The sequence below is a fragment of the Crocuta crocuta genome, unplaced genomic scaffold, assembly GCF_008692635.1.
Source record: "Crocuta crocuta isolate KB4526 unplaced genomic scaffold, BGI_CrCroc_1.0 scaffold122, whole genome shotgun sequence".
Classification (NCBI taxonomy): Eukaryota; Metazoa; Chordata; class Mammalia; order Carnivora; family Hyaenidae; genus Crocuta; species Crocuta crocuta.
In genome coordinates this window covers 28,090-51,736 of record NW_027528839.1, presented here as the reverse complement: position 1 = coordinate 51,736, position 23,647 = coordinate 28,090, and the positions used below count along the sequence as shown (strand labels likewise).

General features: G+C 38.6%; 1 protein-coding gene across 7 annotated transcripts in view; it reads right to left on the bottom strand.

The window, feature by feature from the left end:
• DNM3 (dynamin 3) overlaps nt 1–17,781 on the bottom strand; it is a 584,407-nt gene extending 566,626 nt beyond the window's left edge. For all 7 annotated transcript variants that reach the window (XM_077755999.1, XM_077756002.1, XM_077755998.1 and 4 more), the window contains exon 1: nt 17,586–17,781. In XM_077755999.1, the coding sequence (XP_077612125.1) occupies nt 17,586–17,746 (161 nt within the window). In that variant the 5' untranslated portion in view covers nt 17,747–17,781. The remainder of the gene's footprint in view (nt 1–17,585) is intronic.
• Nucleotides 17,782–23,647: the final 5,866 nt, after the last annotated feature.

The following is a 23,647-nucleotide window of genomic DNA, read 5'->3' as shown; positions in this document are numbered from 1 at the left end:
ATGTCATTACTACCTAAAGCACTCTACACATTCAATGCAATTCCAATCACAATTGCACCAGCATACTTCTCAAAACTAGAACAAACTATCCTAAAATTTGTATGGAACCACAAAAGACCCCGAATAGCCAAAGTAATAGTGAAGAATAAAACCAAAACGGGAGGTATCACCATCCCAGACTTTAGCCTCTACTACAAAGCTGTCATCATCAAGACAGTATGGTATTGGCACAAAAACAGACACAGACCCAGTGGAATAGAATTGAGAACTCAGAAGTGGACCCAAAGGTATACAATCAACTAATCTTTGACAAAGCAGGAAAGAGTGTCCAATGGAAAAGGCAGCCTCTTTACGATGGTGTTGGGAGAACTGGACAGCAACATGCAGAAGAATGAAACTAGATCATTTTCTCACACCATACACAAAAATAAACTCAAAATGGATAAAGGACCTGAAGGTGAGACAGGAAACCATCAAAACCCTAGAGGACAAAGCAGGAAACAACCTCTTTGACCTCCACCGCAGCAATTTTTTACTTGACACATCCCCAAAAGCAAAAGAATCAAGAGCAAAAATGACCTACTGGGACCTCATCAAGTTAAAAGCTTCTGCACCGCAAAGGAAACAATCCACAAAACTAATAGGCAACCAACGGAATGGGAAAAGATAGTTACAAACTATAAAGGGTTAATATCCAAAATCTACAAGGAACTCACAAATTTCTACACCAGAAAAACAAACAACCCAGCGAAGAAATGTGCAGAAGATATGAACAGACACTTCTCCNTGGTGGGAATGTAAACTGGTGCAGCCTTTCTGGAAAACAGTGTGGAAGTTCCTCACAAAGTTAAGAATAGAACTCCCCTACGACCCAGCAGTAGCACTGCTAGGAGTTTACCCAAGGGATACAGGAGTGCTGATGCATAGGGGCACATGTACCCCAATGTTCATAGCAGTATTCTCAACAATATCCAAAACATGGAAAGAGCCTAAGTGTCCATCAACAGATGAATGTATCAAGAAGATGTGGTTTATCTCTACGATGGAATACTACATGGCAATGAGAAAGAATGAAATCTGGCCATGTGTAGCAACATGGATGGACCATGAGGGTGTTATTCTGAGCGAAATAAGTCAGGCAGAGAAGGACAAATACCATATGTTTGCATGTATAGGAGGATTAGGAGGAACTTAACAGAGGACCAAGGGGGAGAAGAAGGGAGAAAATAGTGGGAGAGAGGGAGAGAGGCAAACCCTGAAAGACTCTTGAATACTGAGAACAACCTGAGGACTGTGGGTGTGCGGGGGGAGGGGGGACATGGGCATGGAGGAGGGCACTTGTGGGGATGAGCACTGGGTGTTATTGGAAACCAACTTGACAATAAACTATTTGTAAAAAAAGTATATAATTTATATAAATTTATAATTTATAATTATATACTTTATAATTCTTTATTTATTGGTGATTTATTTGTTGATTCTTTATTTTCACTATTCTGCAAGTTCTATAGTGACCAGGAGTAAACTTGTTCATTTATTAATGTCTTTCTGCTGCCTAAGAGCGCCTGGCACACAGTGAGTGTTCAATAAACAAGATCATATCCTGCAGATGAATCAGTATAATAAAGGCTGAAACTCTCTGTTGCATTTGTTGACTCATTCACTCAGTATTTATTCAAAACTTACTATGCACCAGAAATGAAAGAAAACAAATGAATAGGGCTCTGCCTTCAAGAAACTCACGTTTAAAAAAATATTTTAATGTTTATTTTTGAAAGAGAGACAGAGGATGAGCAGGGGAGGGGCAGAGAGAAAAGGAGACACAGAATCCAAAGCAGCTTCCAGGCTCTGAGCTGTCAGCACAGAGGATGCAGGGCTTAAACTCATGAATCATGAGCTCATGACCTGAGCTGAAATCAAATGCTTAACCATTGAGCCACCCAGGTACCCCAAGAAATTCACATTTTAATGACAAAAGTAAATAAATACAGGGAAAGAAGTATAACATTAGAGAACTACTCAGTTATGATGCCTAGAAAAGGGACAAGAAACTTGGGAAAGGTAAGGAGGTAGAAGGTAGCTGAGGCATCCAAGAGAAGAGAAAGATAACTTGAGTTACAGATAATAGGAGTTAGTCTGGTTAAGGATCACTTTATTCCTTATAAAGGGATCTACATGAAATAGGCAAAGAAATGTGAAACAGCATGGTGAATGTGTGCAGGGCATGGAAACCACTTAGATCAAAGAATAACAACAGATAACCTGGAGAGGCTGGGTCATGCAGGGCCTTTGTCCCATGCCAAGAAGTTTAAATTTTATGCTGCTGGCATTAGAGGCATTAGTGGTAAAGTTTTCACCAAGATAGTGACATCATTTAATTTTAATTCCATATCAATCATGCTATGGCTGTGCAAAAGTTAGGTTGGAGGGTTACAGATGGCAAAATCATTATGTCCATGGCTATAGTCCAGAAGACAAATGATGCCAACTTGAACACAGTGGTTGTAGGAACTAAGCATAGGTGATCAATTTCAGAAATACTTAGTAAATTGTTTAAAAATCATCAACGACCTTAGCAAAGGCAGTGTCAGGATACTGATGGGAATGGAAGACACATTTCATTCTTTATCCACAGCTGCAGAAATCATAGAAATTGTGGAGGTGGTGATTGGGAGCTCCCAAATCAGGAGTAACAGGATAACTTTAGAAAAATACTGATTATGCTGGCTTAATCTAGACCACTGAGTCAGTCACCATAAATCGAGCCCAGCATCCCTTATTTTAACAAGTCCTTTAAGTAAGTCTTACAGAGAGAGCAACATATTTGCCTTGGGAGATGCTAGGATAGACCAGTCTCCTATTAAAACCTGTAATTCAAATTTGATTCCTGGATTCAGACAGCAAGAATCCAGATAGTAAAGGCTGTAAAGACAAGGAAGGAGCTAAGCCAATGGCTGAAGAGGGCAGAGGTCAAAATGGGAGAATCCTAAATAGATTTAGATCATTAAGAAAGTGGATACAGAAGTATAGATGAGAAAAGAGATAACTAAAAATCTAAGGCACATGAACTAAGAACATTAGTTTATCAAGCTAAGACCACTAGTTCATCAAACATAATTTTATCTCACAAACATAAAATATAAATCTCTTGGGGTGCTTGGCTGGGTTGATCAATGAAGTATATGACTCTTGATTTCCAGCTTGTGAATTCAAGCCCTATACTGGGTGTAGGTAGAGATCACATAAAAATAAAATCTTAAATATATATATATATATAATACATACATATATATATCTATCCTTNAGTAGGGTTAACAATTTTAATCAGTGAAAACTCAATAGAAATTAAGTACCCAAAACAGAAATGTTCAAAATACTGTGGGGGATACCAAGTATATAAGGAGTTTGCAATCAGCCTCAGAGACCAAAAACTAATGTAAATCAATCAGAAACCTTGAAGTACCAAACAGCATGGGACCAACGCTAAAGTCATCAAGAGGTCAGAGCAAGCTGCAATTTGTGACCTCTGCCTCTGGCCCAATCCCAGCTTATCAAATTCTTCCTCTCTAATGCTCATTTCAAACCCTACCTCTTTCATAAAGTCTTTCCTGGACTCTCCAGAGAGATGAGATATTTTCTTTTAATCATCTAGGATATCCTATAATTCTAAAGGCACCATATTCTGTCTAAACTTCCATCCCCAGTAAAAAAAAAAAAAAAAAAAAAAAAAAAAAAAAAAAAAAACAAAAAAACAAAAAAAAACCTGTTGCTATATAATAGACACTGTCCTAAGCGCTTACATATATTAACTAATTTAATCTTCACAACTACTCTATGAGGTAGACCCTACTATTACCCCATCGTACAGATGAGGAAGCCAAGGTACCAAGAGGTTAAATGATTTCCTAAGATGACAGAACTATTTAAATGGCAAAGTTAGTCGGGGGATGTATATAGCCTGGTTCCTGAGACTTCATGTTCTTTACCACAACACTTCACAAGTTCTGGAGTACACTCTATGTTAGTCTACATTAGATTCTGTTGAGGCCAAATACTTTCTAATTGCCTTTTCATCCCAGAGTAAGTGCTCAAATATGTATTGATTGTTGGAATTCCTTTTGGTCACAAAAGATCATGCCCTATCCAGCCATGCTCATTCCTATGTAGTCAAAAATGACTACTTAATACACAGAAAAGACGAGAAAAGTGAGAGGAAAACACATTGCAGAGGAGTGGAAAACAAAAGCTAGATAGGTATAATGTTTTAAAAATCACATAGATTTTTGAAAAGGTGAGTGGTAACTGCAAGTTCTTGAGGACAATGACATGAAAGCTGTGTGTTGGAAAATTAATCTGAGAGCAACAATATTAGCATGGGATGGATTAATGAGTGGAGGAAAGGTGAGAACAGGATGGCTGAGTTCTCCAGGTATGAGGGCAGGACCTGGACTCAAATATGAATGTTCTGAATAAGGAAATTATAATATGCATTAGTTTTAGGAAGAGGATTTTAGAAAAAGACTAACTGTAGATTTTTTTAAATTTATTTATTTATTTTGGGAGAGAGAGACAGAGCGTGAGTGGGGGAGGGGCAGAGAGAGAGAAAGACACAGAATCTGAAGCAGGCTCCAGGCTCTGAGCTGTCAGTGCAGAGCCCAATAGACGTAGGGCTCGAACTCATGAATTCCAAGATCATGAGCGAAGTCAGACGCTCAGTTGACTGAAACACTCAGCTGCTCCCTAAGTGTAGATTTTTAAAATGGGTTTCTAGACTGGTACACCACTGAAAAAAAGATGGATTTTTAAAGCAGACTTTAAAATCAAGCTGTTATTCAATTTTTTTCCAAAGAATAATGTAATTTATCACTAAAATATTTTTATTTATAGCTGCTTCATGGAATTAGCCATTCTGTGAGAGATTCTAGTTTCTTTACATCGAACAACTATTTTTTGAAGTCCTAGAAAGACTGGACCCAGGGAGGTCTTAACACTTTTATATGTCTGACACTTTTTAGCTACTTAGAGATAATCTATCAAAAACATACATTTTTTAAAGCCAGGTTACACTCTGATACCCTGCAAGCCAAATCATAGACTTCTAGTTGTAAAGAACCTTCAAAGTCCTTTTTCTCAACCTGCCTCCCATTTACACCATGCCAAGGAGCCAGTCAGTCTTTAATTCCCAGTCTCTATCCTTCTGGTAATGGAATACTTACTGGTTCACAGGGAACTCATTCCATTCTTCACTCTTCTGTTGAGGAGTCTCTCTTACATTACATTTAAATCTGTCTGTCTGTAACTTTCGCTCATCTGTTCTGTGTCTTCTAGGGACATACAGAGTCAATCTAATCCCTCTCCAATTAACAACTCCTCAAATATTTGGAGACAACATCATGACACCACCAAGTACTTTTTAACAAATGCCTCACATAAGAATCATTAGCCTGATTACCCTAAAAATAACAGCACAGTGCACATCAACCCTTGTACTCTACTGGGTCCCCAAGTTTTTGAAGGGGCTCTTCAATATGTAGGGCCTCACACAGTTTCTGGCATAGAGCAGATTCTTAAAATATGACTGTAAATGACTCAACAAATAAATAGATCTATCTAAAAATAGAATTTTCAAACATATTCTTTCTCAACGGGTTTTATCATCTACTTACAACCAAACAAGTTTATTAAACTCTCTCTGCCCTCAAAAATCAAATAAATGTCATATAAGGAAAATGTAAATACAGAAATAATCTGGCAGGTATTCAGGTAAATGAAACATCTTGACAAACAATAAACTTTAATGGGGGAGACAGTTTTTACTGTAAATCCTTTCAAAATGTCTGAGTTTTTAACATGTGTACCTATTCTGTTTTTCAATTAAAAGATAGTTAATTTAACAAAAGAAAAATAATAAATTATCTCCATTTTAAGTCACTTAGTGGAATAGTATGGTATAGTGTGAAATGTGCCTTCTGTAATAAAAGGATCTGTCTTATCACATAAATATAGAATCATCAAATAAATGACTAGAAATAACATTAGATTTAATCTAGTCCTGAGGCATTCAACAATTTTGAGTACAACCATAGTAAGAAATACATTTCGTATTGCAGTATGATATACATACACAAATATATAACCAATACAAAAGTTTCCAATAATGTGTACTTACCGTTACTACTCAGAACGTACTCTGAAAATTTTTTTAAAGCTGTCACTACGCAGTAAGTTGATATCCTGTCCTCCTAATAAGTCACACTCACAGTTTGAAAAACATTGTTCTAGTGCAACATCCACCCTACCCTCAACCAATTTATTCATAAAGAAGGAACAATTCAGCTTGGATAAGTGATGTATATAAAATCACATAGCTAATTCAGAAAGCACTAAATGAAAATGATAAATGAAATGTACCTCCTGACTTCATGTAAGTTGCAAATAGTTGGGCAAACAGACAAGGCAACCAATTGTACAGTAAGACTCCTGTGCAGGAAGTATGAACAAGGACCACCAAGGAGGGGCCTCTAAATCAGACAGGAAGAGCTGAGGAAGAAGAGCAGGGTGATGGTTATACTGGATGAGAAGGGTGGACTATACTGGACTAACCAGCTCTCATTGCTTTCCCCCATGATACCTCAGCTTACCCGAGGCAATCCTTTAACAAACATCCATCTCAAACTACATAGCTCATGAATACCCCTAACTCCCTCAGCTGTTTTTTTCTTCACATCTCCCTACAATATAGTAGGTACTCAACTAAGCAAGGCTTCCTCCTTCCCATTCCTGCTTTTGTTCTTGAAGCAAGAAACTCATGATCCTTCTACCATTTCCCTCCTTCACCAACTTGGAAAAAAAATTCCTGAGGGAAAAAAAATATTCAAGGTAGGTAAATCAAATAAAGTCCCACGCCCCCCACACACACAATTTCACATGCTTTTTTGTTAGAATTAAGTAAACAGATCGTATAAACTTCCTTAAATTAAATCTACCAAGGACTGCAGTCAATATTCACAAAGTTATGTTGGTATTTCCAGATGAGAATGCAAAAATTTCACCACACAATGGTTGTTGTAGGATTAAGAATCAGGAATGCTAGTATCCATGAAAATAGACCATGGACTTTTTCCTTTCTCTTAAATATATGAAAAGAATGAATCTCAGTTTTATTAACCAGAAAACAGACACACAGATTTCTAAGCTTCCTCTAGATAAGACATCCAAAGCTAATCTTACACAAATATTCTAAGGCACATTTAAAGGTAACACAAAGATATTGTAATTCCAAATGAAACCAGTTAACTAGCTCAGAGCTGAAATTGGTGGTTAGTAAGTTGTAAGAATGCCTATCAAGTCAGAGTATAAGTCTTTCCACTGAAAATAGTCACTGTATGTTACTTCAACATTGACTACAATTATTGCAATACTTCTCTAAGGTCTAATATCACTAGACACAACTATTTTTCTGTCCTAGCTCCTGATCTCTTCACTGGAGATCTTTTCTGTTCCTTGGGCTTAGCTTATGCTCTTGCTAAGTAGTCCTGCTTCTCCATTGGACTCTATTGCTTTTTCCCACCTCTACCCCCAGTCTTTGCCTATTAATTTTACCTAATATTTCCAAAAGATAAAGATATGCTAAGAATGGTTTACTCCATATCATAGAATCAAATACTTTCCTTAAAATTTATTCTCTGAAAGAAGGGAGTAAAATTCAGCAAAATTCATTTTAATTCTATTATCACAATGTTATTAATTATATTATGTTCATTATCTCTAGTATTACCATTTAAACTCTAGCATGTCACTTAACTGTTTTCCAGCTCAATCTTCCTCATTTCTAAATTGACGTTAATAAAACAAGACTTTACTCTCCTTTCAGGGATATTGTAAGAATTAATAAAAGAATAAATGGAAAAGTACTTTAGAACTCTTGGGAAAGAGGAGCATACAAACTGGATTTACGTTGTTTTATGCTGTTTAAAGAAAAAAATACACTATGGTAATCCTAAATGTGGGCAATGCTTTCTCTAAAGAAGGCCCATGTATACTCTAAGTTAGTATGATCTAAAAGTTAGTATTTTGATGCAGCTGTAATTTACTAATATGCACAAAAAGGAGAATTTATAAATACGCATCACTATCTATCATCTCTCCCAATTTATTATTTATTGTACAATACAGTATTGGTTATAATTATACATACCATATAATTTTTGTATAATTGTACAGTTATGTGTTGTATTCAGAAAATTTCCAGTCCAGATAAAAGAGTTAGACTTAACAGCCATTAAATGAGTTCTAGTACCAATTCCAATGTGGGGAGGATGGTTCCCAAACCAACAAGCAGTGCTCTGGACACGAGCTGGGTGTCCTATAATTCAACTCAATTCTGACACCAAAATCCAGAGATAGCATCATATTCCACAGGTTGAGGGCTTAGTCCCACAGGACTGCACCCCCACATTTCAGATGCCAATCTGAACTTCCATGGGTTCAATTAATTTGCTACAGTGGCCCACAGGACTCAGAGAAACATTTAACTTATTAGATTACCAGTTTATTATAAAAGGACATAACTGAGGAACAACCAGGCGGAAGAGATGCATAGGGCAAGGTACGGAGAAAGGGCGAGGTGCTTTCATGCCTCTCCAGGCAATCTAGACTCCCTAAATCTCCATGTGTGCAACCCAAAAACTCTCTGAACCCAGTTCTTTGGGTTTTTATAGAGGCTTCATTACATAGTCATGATTGGTTAAATTATTGGCTGTTGGCAACTGATTTAATCTCAAGGCTTCTCTTCTCCTAAGAAATTGGAGGATAGGACTGAAAATTCCTCTTATTGAAGGGTTAGCTCCACCAGCAACCAGACCCCATCCTCAGGTGCTTTCCAAAAGTCACCTCATTAACATAACAAGAAAAAGGCTTTATTACTCTCAACACTTAGAAAATTCCAAGGGTTTGTGAGCTGTAAGCAAAGAACCATGGATGAAGACCAAATAAATATGAGAACTATATTTTGGTCATATGAATGACCAAATATACGTTTTTCTTATGAATCATAATATCATAGTCATCATTTGTTGAATGCACATTATGGGCCACACACTATACAATATCTTACTTAGAACCCACATGGACATAAAAAAAAAATGAAGTCTAGGGCACTTGGGTGGCTCAGTCAGTTAAGCGTCCAACCCTTGGTTTCAGCTCAGGTCACAATCTCATGGTTTGTGAGCCTGAGCCCCACGTTGGGCTCCTCGCTCACAGTATGGAACTTGCTTAAGATTCTCACTCTCCTTCTCTCTTTCTCTCTGCCTCTCTCCCACTCATGCATTCACACACGCACCTCTCTTTCTCAAAAATAAATTAATATAAATAAATAAAGCCGATATTATGCCTATACTGCAAATGAGGAAATTAAGTCCCAGAGAGGATCAACGCCTTGCTGAGGAGTCATGCTACTAACAGTAGTCATAGGTGGGACTGAAACATCAGTGAGCAAAGCATGCACTCTAATACCAGGATATGATGAGTCCTTTTCAAATATCTGCTTTTTGAGAATCTAAGAAAACAAAGATCATAATGATGAGTCACCCATCAAATTAATTATTTAAATGGATTTTTCTTTTTATTCCAAGACACTGAAACAAAGAGATCCTTCAGAAGCCCTCACCACTTCTAATAGGTATGTATGTGTTATTCATGGGTATATCATAATCTTGATACAGTGGGAAATGAAAATGAGATGTGCTGTCACAAAGGAGAACTAAGACACACACTTACTTGATATTTGTTGAAGTAAGAGGACTTTCAGCAGAGATGTTAGAGAAAACCAAAATCTATAGCAGTCCTGTATCATTCATATAATTCATGGATTAAATATATCATCCCCTTTCCTCAGGAACTATCTTGCCTTTCTAATCAATTAACAGTAAGAATTTAACACAACATTGATGCTTGTTGAAATTAATTATTAAAATAATTTCTCTGATATCGGTGGGCCTTATTCTAAGAATACAAAATACAGAAGAAAACAAATACAAAAAAGAACATGAAACAGGCAAAACTGAAGTGTGAGGATTTGTTACCCAATATACATGCTTTATTTTACCAAAAAGTTCACACTTTTCTTTAAGTGGTAACTTTTCCATTTATATTATTTATTTAAACTCAACTTTGCAGAAGTTTTCCTTGGTTTAAGAAAGGACTATTAGTGATCATCCCAGGAACAATTTTCTAGATGTACCCACCCGTTGGGAAAACAATAATGTGTGAAAAAGTCCACTATTTCATTTAGTCTCTCCCTGGGCCTGTTTCCTAAAAGTCACAATTTACTCTAGAGTATATTACCTCAGCCAAATTACCTGGTCTAAGATAGGCCTGACAAAAATCTGTTCATGTCTACTTCCACTATGGTGTATGGGGTGGGGGGGGGGGGGGGTGGCGTGGGGAAGGAAAAATCACTGTTGATCTGTTATCAAGTAAAATAGCGGAGGAAAATGTCAAGGAGGGGGAAAGATCAGTCCAATGGAAAGGAATGGAAAAAGGAGGCAGAGAGGGTAAGAGGGAGGCACTTGAAAACAATAAGAGGAGGAAAAGAAGATGATGAGCTGAACAGGGCCACCAGTTCTGAACACCAAGTTCCAAACTCAACTCTGATTCTGTTTCCGACCTTGGGCAAATCTCTTGGTTTCTCTGTATCCTAATGTAGCTCCAGGAAGTTAGCAAAGAAATGAAGACAGAAGAGCTTCTTACAGAACCTCATGAAATGCCTGCCCTTGCTACTAATAAAAGCAAAGCTAAGCTACCTATGACAAAAAATAATAAAACACCAATTTGGTATTAATAAATCCTCTAATTTGTTGGAACAGTGTTTAACTCAATAAATGCAAATCATTAGTGTTAACCTCTTCTTTTATCCTCCCCCACTTCTAAACAATAAACAACACATTCTACTCTCAACTTTGCCTTTAGGAACATTTCCCAGACATTTTGTCTTCAATTTACTTCACTACTTTAACTAAATGCCTTTTGTTTTTAAGAGCTAGAACAAGAGGGGCAGGGCAGGGGCAGGGGCGCGGAGAGAAAGGGAGGGAGGGAGAGAGTGTGTCTCAAGCAGGCTCCACGCTCAGCACAGAGCCAGATGGAGGGCTCCATCCCATGACCCTGGGATCATGACCTGAGCCAAAATCAAGTGCCCAATGATCAACTGACTGAGCCACCCAGATGCCCCTAAATACCTTATTCTTAAAATTCTTAAAAAGGAAAATAGAGGTGCCTAGGTGGTCAGTCATTTAAGCATCTGACTTCGGCTCAGGTCATGATCTCATGGTTCATGATGAGTTCAAGCCCCACATCAGGTGAGCCCCACTTCTCTCTCTCTCTCCCTCTCTGTCCCTCACTCACTTGCACCCTCTCTCTCTCAAAACAAAGAAGAAAGAAAGAAAGAAAGAAAGAAAGAAAGAAAGAAAGAAAGAAAGAAAGGAAGGAAGGAAGGAAGGAAGGAAGGAAGGAAGGAAGGAAGGAAGGAAGGAAGGAAGGAAGGAAAAAAGAAAGAAAAATAGAATTCAACTCCCTTCAGCATTAGTGCCTTGGAGGTCCTTATAAAGCAGTTGGCCTGGGAGCTCCTGTGTGGCTTAGTCGGTTAAGCGTCCGACTTTCGCTTAGGTCATGATCTCACGGTTCGTGGGTTCAGGCCCTGCGTCGGGCTCTGAGCTGACTGCCAGCTCAGAGCCTGGAGCCTGTTTCAGTCTGTGACTCCCTCTCTCTCTGACCCTCCCCTGCTCACGCTGTCTCTCTCTCTCTCTCCTAGAAATAAAAAAAAAAAAATAAAATAAAGCATTAAAAAAAAAAAAGCAGTTGGCCTGATCCATCCCACTCTTACTTAGCCTTCATTGCATCCAGTTATATTTTTAATCTCTTCAACCTTTTTTCTTTCCTCCTACTCTTCTCTCAGGTTCTCTCCAATACACAGTATCTCTTTGTGATAAAGTGATAGTCTAAATTCAATGCTTTGTTGTCAAGTCAGACACTGAGACACAGATAGCCACCTCCCCACTTTGACATCGATACTTCAGTACATGCAGCCTTGAGTTAAAATGATACCAGCTGCCAAATGACACTGGAAACTCATATATTGTCTACTTTCCTTTTATATCCCAATTCAATTTCAGAATTATGGATTTTTCAAGTTGTTTTCTTTTTCATAAAAATAAATTGACAGAGTTAAAGTTATTTTGTTCCAGTTTGCATTACACACAGCTGCACTCATTTTACAAAGCCACTTAAAAGTTGAGATATCATATCTTATGCTGTCAATTCTCCTTTTATATATACATCAGCTTCTATACATGCATACTTCCTTTTATATTCTTACCCAGAATGCTTAGAACTCAAAAAATACATGTTCATTGACTTTATCTGCTCATATTTCTCAAGAGTACGAATAGGAGTCATACCCAAGGCTCAATCTCAGCTTGACCACTTACTAGCCATGTGACCCTCTGCAAATTACTGGTCTCTCTACCCTGAGTTTCCTCCCCTACGGACACGGAGATGTGAAGACAGGTAAGATAAAGAAAGCATGGAAAGTACATAACAGTGTCCATGCTTACAGTCTCCTTCTTCCTTCCACTTTATAAAAATGTGTTCAGTATTATATTATCCATTGGGATTTTAAATTAATGCGGACAATGTGAGAAATTACAAAGCAGACTTAGAGGAAGGCAAAACTTTGGCCAAACGGAAAAAAAAATGGATTATTCTTTACAGCACAGTAGCTCAGGGCTCTCTTGACTTGGTTCTGGTGGGAGAAAAAATCATCTATTTCTGTTGTAGTCCCCTCAATATTAAATAAATTATAGTAACAAGTAAAACATCATAATTTAACTCCACTTATTAGCCCTAACAAAAGGTACTAAGAGAAACACCTAATATACTAAATGTATGTTCCATTGGTAGATAACCCAGTAGCCTAATCTCTAGCTATTAAGTTTCCATTCCTCCAAAGTTCTGGAAGGCTTTCTGCTCAAGTTTATTCCTAAAGAAGTTAATCAAGTACATTTTTTAAAATATCTCTTAATGATAAGTAAATTTCAAAACAGAGATTTCCTATCCAGTCCAGTGCACCTAGTTTTATTGCTTCTCAGATATTATTAATAAAAAAGAATTAAGTTGATTGTGGTAATTAAATCCTACCAACTGTGACCTTGTGATAACCTATAGTATGTATGTTAATTCAGCAAAAATATCTTCATAATTTCAGGTTTTAGCAATTCGTTGGATGAAAAAAGTTCATGTGTCTAGTACTTTNAAATAAATAAATAAATAAATAAATAAATAAAATAAATAAAATAAAAAATGAGAGAGCAGTGTATCACTAGGGCACAAATAAAAATCATTTTATCTTAAAAAAAAATAAAATAGAATCTTGAGAACCATGAAGCTCAATTTTCAAAAATTATCACATTTTAATTGTTAGCACCTTACCTAATAACTTTAACACTTGAAAGTCATTTGTTGAAAAATATTCACTAATTCAGATGCTTCGATATTTAAAAAAAACTTTCCCTTAGTACAAACCCATTTCTGAATTAAGAAGTTTTACTAATATGAATGCTTCTGTGCCTAATCTCATTTGCAATTAGAGAACTCTTACCTCCTCAATTTTTAACTACTCTCCTTTAATTAGTCAAAGGATTTAAAAATAGGTTAGTGTCTAAGCCATATAAATGACTTTGGATTTTTAAAAAATTATCTGGTTATCCATTCCAACAACAGCACCAAATGGCTATTAAGTTTCTCCCTCAAAAAAAAAAACCTTTAATTTGAGGGGCGCCTGGCTGGCTCAGTTGGTGGAGCTTGCAACTCTTGATCTCTGAGTCATGAGTTCAAGCCCCCTGTTGGGAGTGGAGCCTACTTAATTTAAAAAATATGTATTTTAAAAAAGTCTTAATTTGATAACCAATATCTATCTTTAAAACATCACAACTAAATAAATATACATTTGACACCTCCACCTTGAAATACACTCCCTCAACATAGTCACTTTAAAAAATTTTTTTTAATCATTAATCAGAAAACCTATTCTATTTGTACAAAATTAAAAGTCTATTTACCACTCAGACTACAATAAAATAATGTGGAATTCTCTGGCTATATAATTAGCATTGAAGAACTAATGTTTCCAGCAAGTATATCATTAAAAAACATTTGCACATTAGCAACTAGTACAGTTTTCATTTAACACCTCCATAAACAAGTTATATGCACTCTAAACACATACTTAAATAAACAACCCAATTACATGCTAGAGCTCCCTGCAAGAATGTCTAATACAGTAAAGAAAAATACTTACCCTTTAACTAATGTTGCTTCTTCCTAAGGAGTTGCCTCAAATCTTCTGTGAAATGAGGCAAGGTAGACATAAATAAATATGATTAAGACTATTAACATGACAACTGCTTATTTATTTAGGTAGTGCTTTTAAGTGTGATTGAAGAAAGAAGTTAAAAGTATTCATGAGAGGTTTGGTAAATCTAAATACAGAGGAGACAATATCACACAGAGGTTTTAGAGAAGAGGTCTAGAGTCCAGACACCTCAGGTTGAATCCTAGCTCCACTGTTTTTAATGTTAAACTAAATTAGCCATCAGCAAGTTACTCAAACTCTCTAAATCTCAATTTCCTCCTCAGTAAAATCGAACTCATAAGAGCACCTTCCTTTTTAAGGTTTTATGAGTATTAAATGAGATTATCCATTAAAAGCCCTTAGAATAACACCAGATGCATAGCAAGCTCTCAGTTAACCACTATCATCATCATCATCATCATCTCACTGCACTGTAAAAAAAAAAATGGATGTGAAGTAGTTGAGTAAATTCAATTCTTCCATACACAAACCAAACAAATGGGCAGACCCCACACTAGATAATGAACCCTTATATTCGCACCATGAGTCTCAGCTTCTCACTAGATCTTGTGCTGCCTCTCACTGCCAGCTGATATCTGAACAACCAAAAAGAACAATCTGGTTACTCACACTATATTACGTTAATGTGTAAATTCATCACTTTGGAAAGAAAGTCACAAAGTAGTTCATTCATGACTCATTTTATTCATAACAATCTCAAACCTGTCACCCAAAAATTGGATTTTACAGCTACAGTTAAGTGAAGTAAACACATTCACAACCAAATTCATTCGGTGGTGTAAAAAAAAAATCAATATAAACTATCTGAGAGAAGAAAATAGTCCACTAAATACAGATTGTTAAATGTTGAGGAAAATGCATCATTATTTTGAAGAGAACAAGCTTAATTAATGAGCAAACACAATTGACACAAGCAATGACCCCTTGTTTTATGATTACATTCAATAACTGCACATCCACCAGAGTCTTAAAATGAAAACAGATAACATATAAAAGAGGAAAGTTTCATCCTTAAAGGAAAGGACCTTATCTTTATTGCAAAATGTCTGGATAATAAAAAGATAAAAGGTTATAGTGGGATATGAGTAGTTTTTTTTTTTTCTGTCTAGGACCAATCTCCTTTCAAAATTGAGAACTCCTTTTTCCCTAAGGCTGGTTTATAATTAGAAATTAGATTCCTCAATAATTCAATGACTGAACCTTTATTAAAGTCAAATGACCTTTTTAATTAATTTTTTCCTAATATATAAGCTCTATAGGCAAGTGTCATCTCTACAGATAATAAAGCCGTTATATATTATTTATATAATGAAATTTCCCCTCTCTGTTCATTCTTTTCTCTGAATTGATATTCTAACAGCAATTAATTATTGTAAAACCTTAAAAAGTATAACAATACTAATGTATCTTGCTAAATGTTCTGAATTGTTTGATACTTATAATGTCCCTTATAATATTATAAGTCCCTTATAATGAAAAATGTTTAAGCTAAAATATTTTACTCTTCCATATCTCTTTTTTGGAATTCCCATTTTAAAAGAATACAGCTAGTAAGGGGAAGTGTATCAGGATTTGAAAACCTGAAGAATGGAATTGAGATACATGCATAAAACTGACATTACGTCCAAAAGCTCTTGACACAGTGAATTTATAATACAGGCCCATCCCAGTAAATGTATGAAGGATGCATAAAAATACGGCAGTTGAATTTGAATTACTTACAATTTTCATCTTTAAGTATTTGGTTAAAAAACAAAAGTAGTTCAATGACAAAGGCATCACGTTAAATGTCCAGGAGCCTGAAAATTCAAAAGTATACTGTCCTCAAGCCTCACTCTCCTTATGGATACTACTGTAAGTTTGGTGAATTTCAGTGATCATAAATCAAAAACAAAGTAAAACCCTTACTGTATGGCTGCTGTTGGCATATGTTTGAAATCACATTCATCTTTCACTTCACCATTAGTCTGAGATGAGGTATGTAAAATGTTTCACCATCACTTTTCTCACCACTCAAAATGATAAAACCGAAGTGAAGGGATTAAGAATTAAGAGATTTACTCAATTGTCAGCAATTTTACTTTTTTACTGGGGTCCTAAGCTTTCTAATTCACACCAGGAGGAAAAAAGATGATAGGAAGAGTGTCATCAGACAGAGCATCATCTGAGAGAAGAGAATATGCACTTTAGAGATACTAACAGTTTCCAAAGGAGATGTGGGAATATCGGAATTTTACCCATTGCCAAACACTAGCAAAAAAAAAAAAAAAAAAAAAAGGAACAGGAACCTTCTGAGTCTCAAATCACTAACCAACCCCATACAAAGAGTAAAGTACAAGTTCGGGATTGTCCCCACGCCAGACCACTGTCTCGCCGCTTGTCCATTTCCACCTGCTTTACTATAGGAAGCAGATTTCAGCTTTCATAATGCTTTCGAACAGGCTTTTCTTGGCCAACGTCTGCACTCTTCAGGCGAGGCCGTTAAGGTAACTTAATCCCTCACTCACTGCTCGCTGCAAGAAATGCCGATTCCCAATTCAAAAATTCACTCCCTCGCTTTTTCTGCGTTAAAGGAGTCACGAAGAAACCCGTAATTCTGATTTGGGTTCAGTATACGATCTTGAAGACTCGCCGGACAGATTTCAGGGCACGGAAGATGATGCTGGGGGAGGGGGCGGGCGGAGAGAGTGCGAGAAAGATGCTGGTCAATCCCGAGATGATGCAGGAATGACATGGCATCTGGGCAACGCGAGTCCACGCTCACCCCCCCTCCCAGCCTGTGCCTCGGTTTCTCTGACATAAGCCTGGGTCTGTGAATAGGTGCACACGCGAACACACCACCTTTTATTCTCCGACTCCCTGGGAGGAGAATGGTGGGGAAGCGTGGCCGGGTAAAGCTTCACCACAACAAACGGTTTCTTTCTCCTCGCACCCCGCCTCCCCTGCTAGGGGCAGGGGACGACTGTCTCGAACAGTAGACAGCTGAGCGTAACGGAGAACCAGGGCAAGAAGGACAGCATCTCCTGGGGGGGGAGGGGGGAGGGGGAGNCCGCGGAGGCCGGGCTCTGCCCTCCATTCCGACTCAGCCCGGGGTCTGCTCTCGGGCTCTGCTCCAACGGGCCCGGAGCCGGGTCGCCAGCCCCGCCCCCCGCGCGCTCACCTGCCCACGAAGTTCTCGAGCACCGAGCTCTTGCCTGCGCTCTGGCCGCCCACCACGGCGATCTGCGGCAGCTCCAGCAGGCAGCTCTGTCCCAGCGCCGAGAAGGCGTCCTGCAGACGGTTCACCAGCGGGATCAGCTCCTCCATCTCCCGATTCCCCATCCTGCCAGCGCCGCCGCCTGCTTGCTGGTGCCTGCTCCCCTCTGCGACCTGGCGGGGGAGCCGGGGCCGCGNGCCCCCCGCCAGCCGCTTGGCTCCTGACAGCTAACGGCCTGCAGCGCGCCTGCGCGGGCGGGCGGGGGCGTGGCCTGTCTCCTCAGCCGTCCCCTCCGCGCCCCGCAGGGCTGTAATTCCGCGGTAGGATTCCCGGCTGGACTCCCCGGCCCCGCGCGCACACACTGCCTCCCAGCTGCGGCCAGATGCCACCTCCGTCTTCTACTACCAAGGCTCAGAGGCAAAGTTACAGCACTTGGCCAGGGAGCAGCTACAAAGCTAAAGTCCGGTGGAAATCCCTACCGATGACATCTCAGCCTTGTCACCAGCAGCAGCATCTCCGCCGCCACCACCACGGCACCGCCACCACAGTCACTTCCCAAAAGCATGTTCTCACGCCCTGCTCCAGAACGCAGCTCTTCTCAAAGAAGAGCCACTGTTGGTAAGGGGGCTTACCTGTTGGTAAGGGGGCTCCTTGGTCAAAGGAGCCGACCTGTGGAGTCTAGATTCTTCCATCTGACATCCATTTCAGGACCTGCGTAGTCTGACCCTACCTAATTATTCAACTCTAATGATTCTGTCTCCCAGCCCCGTCTAAACAAAGGTGGAGCCGGTGGTGTTTACTCAGTACCACTCCCCCTCTTCAGTCTACCACACTTGTTCTGTCTTTTGCGATTTCTCATGCCGTTTCTCCTATCCATCTGTCTCCTTCATAGGGTCTGTCAATAAGCGTGGACTCTGCACATTTTCTGTTACATTTATCAGACTGAGACGGGTCCTGTGCCTGCTGATGGAGACACGAAGATAAATGGTCATGTTTTGCTTAGCCTCCTTAGAGGGTTCCTCTTTACAAATAGTATCGATGACCTCCAGGATTTAATTCATGGGCCGTGTCTCACATTTTAAGCTCTACCTAAGGACTTTCCAATGGCTTTAACTCCACAAAATGACTAGCGACTACAAGAATCTAAACTGCCAACCCACCTCTCTCTCCTTTACTGTTGACTGTACTCCAAACTGGTCCTGGACCTCATTACCTGAATGTCCCACAAGTACCTCTGACTCAATTATTCAAAACTGAGCTCATCTTTTCTAATTTCAGCATTTAATGCTATAAAGTTCCCTTGAGCCCTAAAAAGACTTGTATAAAACTGTCTAAATAACCAAAACACTGAGAACAACCCAAACATCCATCAAAAGGTAAATGAATGAACAAGTATGATTTGGGTATACTCCTAAGCAACAAAAAGCAGTGAACATTCAATACAGCAATAATATAGTTGAATCTCAGATACATTATGCTGAATGAAAGCCACTAAAGAGTATATATTGTATGTTTCCATTTATATGAAGTTCGGGAATAAGCAAAATTATCTGTGTGGATAGAAATTAGAGTAGTGGTTGCCTCTGAGGTGTAAGGACTGACTGCAAGAGGCACCAGAGATCTTTGTAAAGTAATGGAAATGTTCTCTGTCTTGATTTGGATGTGAGTATGCATTCATAGACTCATTGAACTAAACATTTAAGATCTGTGCATTTCAGGGGTGTCTGGGTTGCTCAGTCAGTTGGGTGTCTGACTTCAGCTCAGGTCAAGATCTCACAGTTTGTGATTTAGAGCCCCACATTGGGCTCTGTGCTGACAGCGCAGAGCCTGGAGCCTGCTTCAGATTCTGTGTCGCTAGCTCTCTCTGCTCCTCCCCTGCTCACATTCCATCTCTCTCTCTCTCCTTCAAAAATAAATAAACATTTAAAAATAATTTTAATCTGTGCATTTCACTGTAAATTATACCTCAACTTTTTTAGAAAGCAAAAGAGAAAGACAAAACTGAATGCACCATCTCTTCCACCAAAGTGTATCTCTAGTAGGATGTCTGCCTAACATACCTTCTTCAGGAATCACCCCTCCATCTATTGCATGGTTATAGCCAGAGCAGTCATGAAGATACAAGGGCATGAAGAGCAGCTAACTGTGCCCTCCAGTGTGCTCCCTATCTCAGCAAGAGGTCTGCCCAGTCCCAATCCAGAATCTAGAAGTCATTCTAAATCCTTTTCACTCTGTCTCTCCCTCATCCCCTACATCAAGTTGGATCCCAAATTATTCCCATTCTGCCTCCCTAGAACCCATCTCATCTTCTTTTTCTTTGCTGTCAGTGCCTCATTTATAACTATCATTTATTAACCAATATAGTGGTTATGATAGTTATAAATGAGGCACTGATAGCAAAGAAGAGATAGATAGATAGATAGATAGATAGATAGATAGATAGATAGATGATAGATAGATAGATAGATAGATATACATATATATGTATGTATATATCATGAACAGATTTTCATTATTGCACTTGACACATTGCATTAAATCTCTGATTTATATATCTCTCTCTTCCACTACAGTGATAGCAGAATAAAGCCCCCTTACCAACAGTGTCCACACTTAAATCCCCAGAAACTGTGAATATGTTACCTGACATGACAAATGGAAATTTACACATGTGATTAAAATAAGAGACACCTGCGTGGCTCAGTCCCTTAACCACTGAGCTAGGCTTAGGTTATGATTTCACAGTTCATGAGTTTGACTCCTGCATAGGGCTCTCTACTGTCAGCACAGAGCCCACTTGGAATCCTCTGTTTCCCTCTCTCTGCCCCTCCCCTGCACGTGTGCTCTCTCTCTCTCTTCCTCTCAAAAAATAAACATTAAAAACAAATTTAAAAAAAAAAAAGCTAAGGTCTGTGTAGTAGGGAGATTATGCTAGATTGTCTGGATGGGCTCAGACTGATCACAGAGATCCTAAAGAACAGAGAGCTGTGTCAGAAGGAGATGTGACTACAAGAGTCATCACGGAGCTGCAACTGTGCTGGCTTTGAGATGGAGAAAGGGGGACCACAATCCAAGCAATGTTGGCCACCTCTAGAAGCTGGAAAAGTCAAGGAAATAGAGTCTCCCTGGAGCCTCCAAAAGGAACACAGCTCCGCTGACACCCTCATTTTAGCTCCCTGAGACCTGTATCAGACTTCTAACTGACAGAACTGTAAGATAATAAATTTGTGTTGTTTTAAACCACTAAGTGTATGGTAATTCATTAGAGGGGCCACAGAATATGAAAACAACTAACGGTAAGTTCCTTGAGGGCAAGATCCTTCTTTGTGACTCTTGATGCCTAGCACTGTGCTTAGTACCTAAGGACACAATAGTCTCCAGGGATTAGACATAAACAAATTATCACAACACAATGTAATAAGCATTCCAATGGTGATATGCACTGAACTGTGTCTTTTCACAATGCATATGTTGAAGCTCTAATCCTCAGTGTGGCTGTAGTTAGAATAAGGTTAAATGAGGTCATAAGGGTGGAGCACTGATCCAAAAGGACAAGTGTCGTTATAAAAGCTTGCTTTATCTTTGCCATATGGAGACACAGTGAGAAGTCAGCCATCTGCAAGCCAGAAAGAGTCTTTACCAGGAACCAAATCAGTCAGCACCTGAATGTTGTACTTCCTAGCTTACATAATTTTAAGAAAATAAATTTCTGTTGTTTAAGCCACCCAGTCTATAATATTTTGTTATGGCAGCCTGAGCAGACTCACCACACCATGTTTGTTTAAAGTAAAAATGGAAAATCAAGATGGGAACCAGGGAGCAACCATTCCATCTGGGGAGGCTTTGATGAGTGTATTCTGCACTCTGCTATGTGCTGTGAGGAATATAAAAAAACTCAGAAGCACTAGCCCTTGCCCTGCATATCTCACACATTACCTCTAATGAAAAAGGTAATGTTACCATGCCTTAGACAGAGAATGTATAATCATTATATAAATTTGAATTTCATATGCACTGAAGCAATGCATGTCATCTCTATTCTCCAGAACTTAGTTCAAATCAGTCCCACCCACCTACTTCAAGAAACCAACATGAACTACTTTTGTTAATTGCTTTCTTCTTTGTGTCCCATTTCCAGAATCAATTCTGCAATAACCTGGAACCAGGAGAAATTTAATACTCACATTCAACACCCTTTTCGCATAAATTAATCTGGATAAAACAAATAGCAAGGAAAGCTCCAAGGGGAAAATCTGAAAGGAATTCTTGACAAGAAGACCACCTACACCTTTGGGGGTGGGTGTAAAGCTGAAAAGGGGAGCCCGGTCAGCCACCCCTGCTTCCTGACTGCGTCACATGATCACCTCAGCCCTACTTCAGCACCAAGCGATGAATGCCAGTTCCTGCTCTCTAACACACTTGTTTCCATGCCACCTTCCAGAAAAGGCAGCAGATTCCTAAAGGTTAACAGCCATTGTCAGGTGTGGCTCTCTAGCTAAGAAGTTAGAACGTTTTATGAACACATCAGAACTCTTATTGAAAAGAGTATTTTCCTTCAGGATCATTTTGAAAAGCAACAAGCCTATTGCAATACTACTGCGTTTCACACAGTATCAGTGGAAACCTTCCCTTGAAATTAATAAACCTTTTCCAAAAACTCAGACTCCGTGTTCCACAGTCACACATCATTTCAAGTGAACAGAATATTTATCCATGTTGACTTGCTACCACATTCATAGGACTCTACACCAAATAACTTCTAGCTAATTCTAAGAATTACATATATACACTTAAATATATGTATCTTAAGTATGCATATATTTTAAAAAGATTCTACAGGTTGAAAGCAAGCTCTAAGGGGGTAGGAAATGTTTGAGTAGAGAAAACATCTTTGGAAAACACTTAACCTCTGAAAGAAGAGCACATACTTGAATATATGATTTAGGAATTCATAGTTTTTAAAAATCAGTCATATTACTACAGAGCCACATCTCATACATCTCCCACAGTGCCTCACTCAGTAATCAGTAAATATTTATGAAATAGATCTGAACCAAAACTGTAAGCATTTGTCGTGTCAAAGTACTTGTTGGTATTTCATGAGTACCAAAAGGTAAATGATAATATTCTGTGTACAATTTAGGACCCATTCAAGCCTTACAGTTCTTTTTCCAAAGGTGATCACTTGAATGGATTTTAGATCTTACTGCAAATCAGTTTGTCTGATCTTTTAAGCCATCTTTTAAGTTCTGTTAATCCCAGAAAATATCCAACATAGACACACAGACTTTCAATACTGTAGCCATCCTGGTTGACACTTATGTGTCCCAGCACTTCTCTCCTTCAGCCGAGAGTAGGGGTCAGAAAGTAAAGATTCTCCATTTTATTGCCCATATTTCTCCTTCACTGTCATCAAGAAGCAAAATAACTCTGGAAGAACCACTCCAGTCTCCTACCCTTATCACTTCTGTCAGTTTGAGATCTGACAGATGGAGTCTCACCAGTAGTCTCATAGAAGCATAGCTGAATCCCCCACACCTGCAGGGCAGAAAATACCAACAAGCAAGCTCAAGGTGTTAAAACGGAAGGGTAAGGAAGAACTGTCTACATCACTTCTATTTGACTTAGCAGCTTGTGCCTCCTTCTATCAAGTAGGTATAGCTGTTTTTCTGCTGTAAGCATAATCCATACATACTGAAGTAAAACAGAAAGCACATGGATTCCTTTTTAAAAGGAGGGCCCCCTAGTGCTTTTGAATTCTCATGTGTTGAATTATGAATCCTATACATACAGAGATATATAGGGATAATTATATATTAATTGCATATTATGTACAATTCTATACTATCATTAATAACGCAATAATGTTTTTATATAGAGGTAAGCTACAATGGCCATTTAAAATATGTTTATGAAGTTTTTTCGCTGACACAGAGAAATGAAATATTTTGTTTTATTCATATAAAATATTAAATGAAAAATGTAAGTTATAGAATATTATATGTGGATTATCATACCTGCATAAC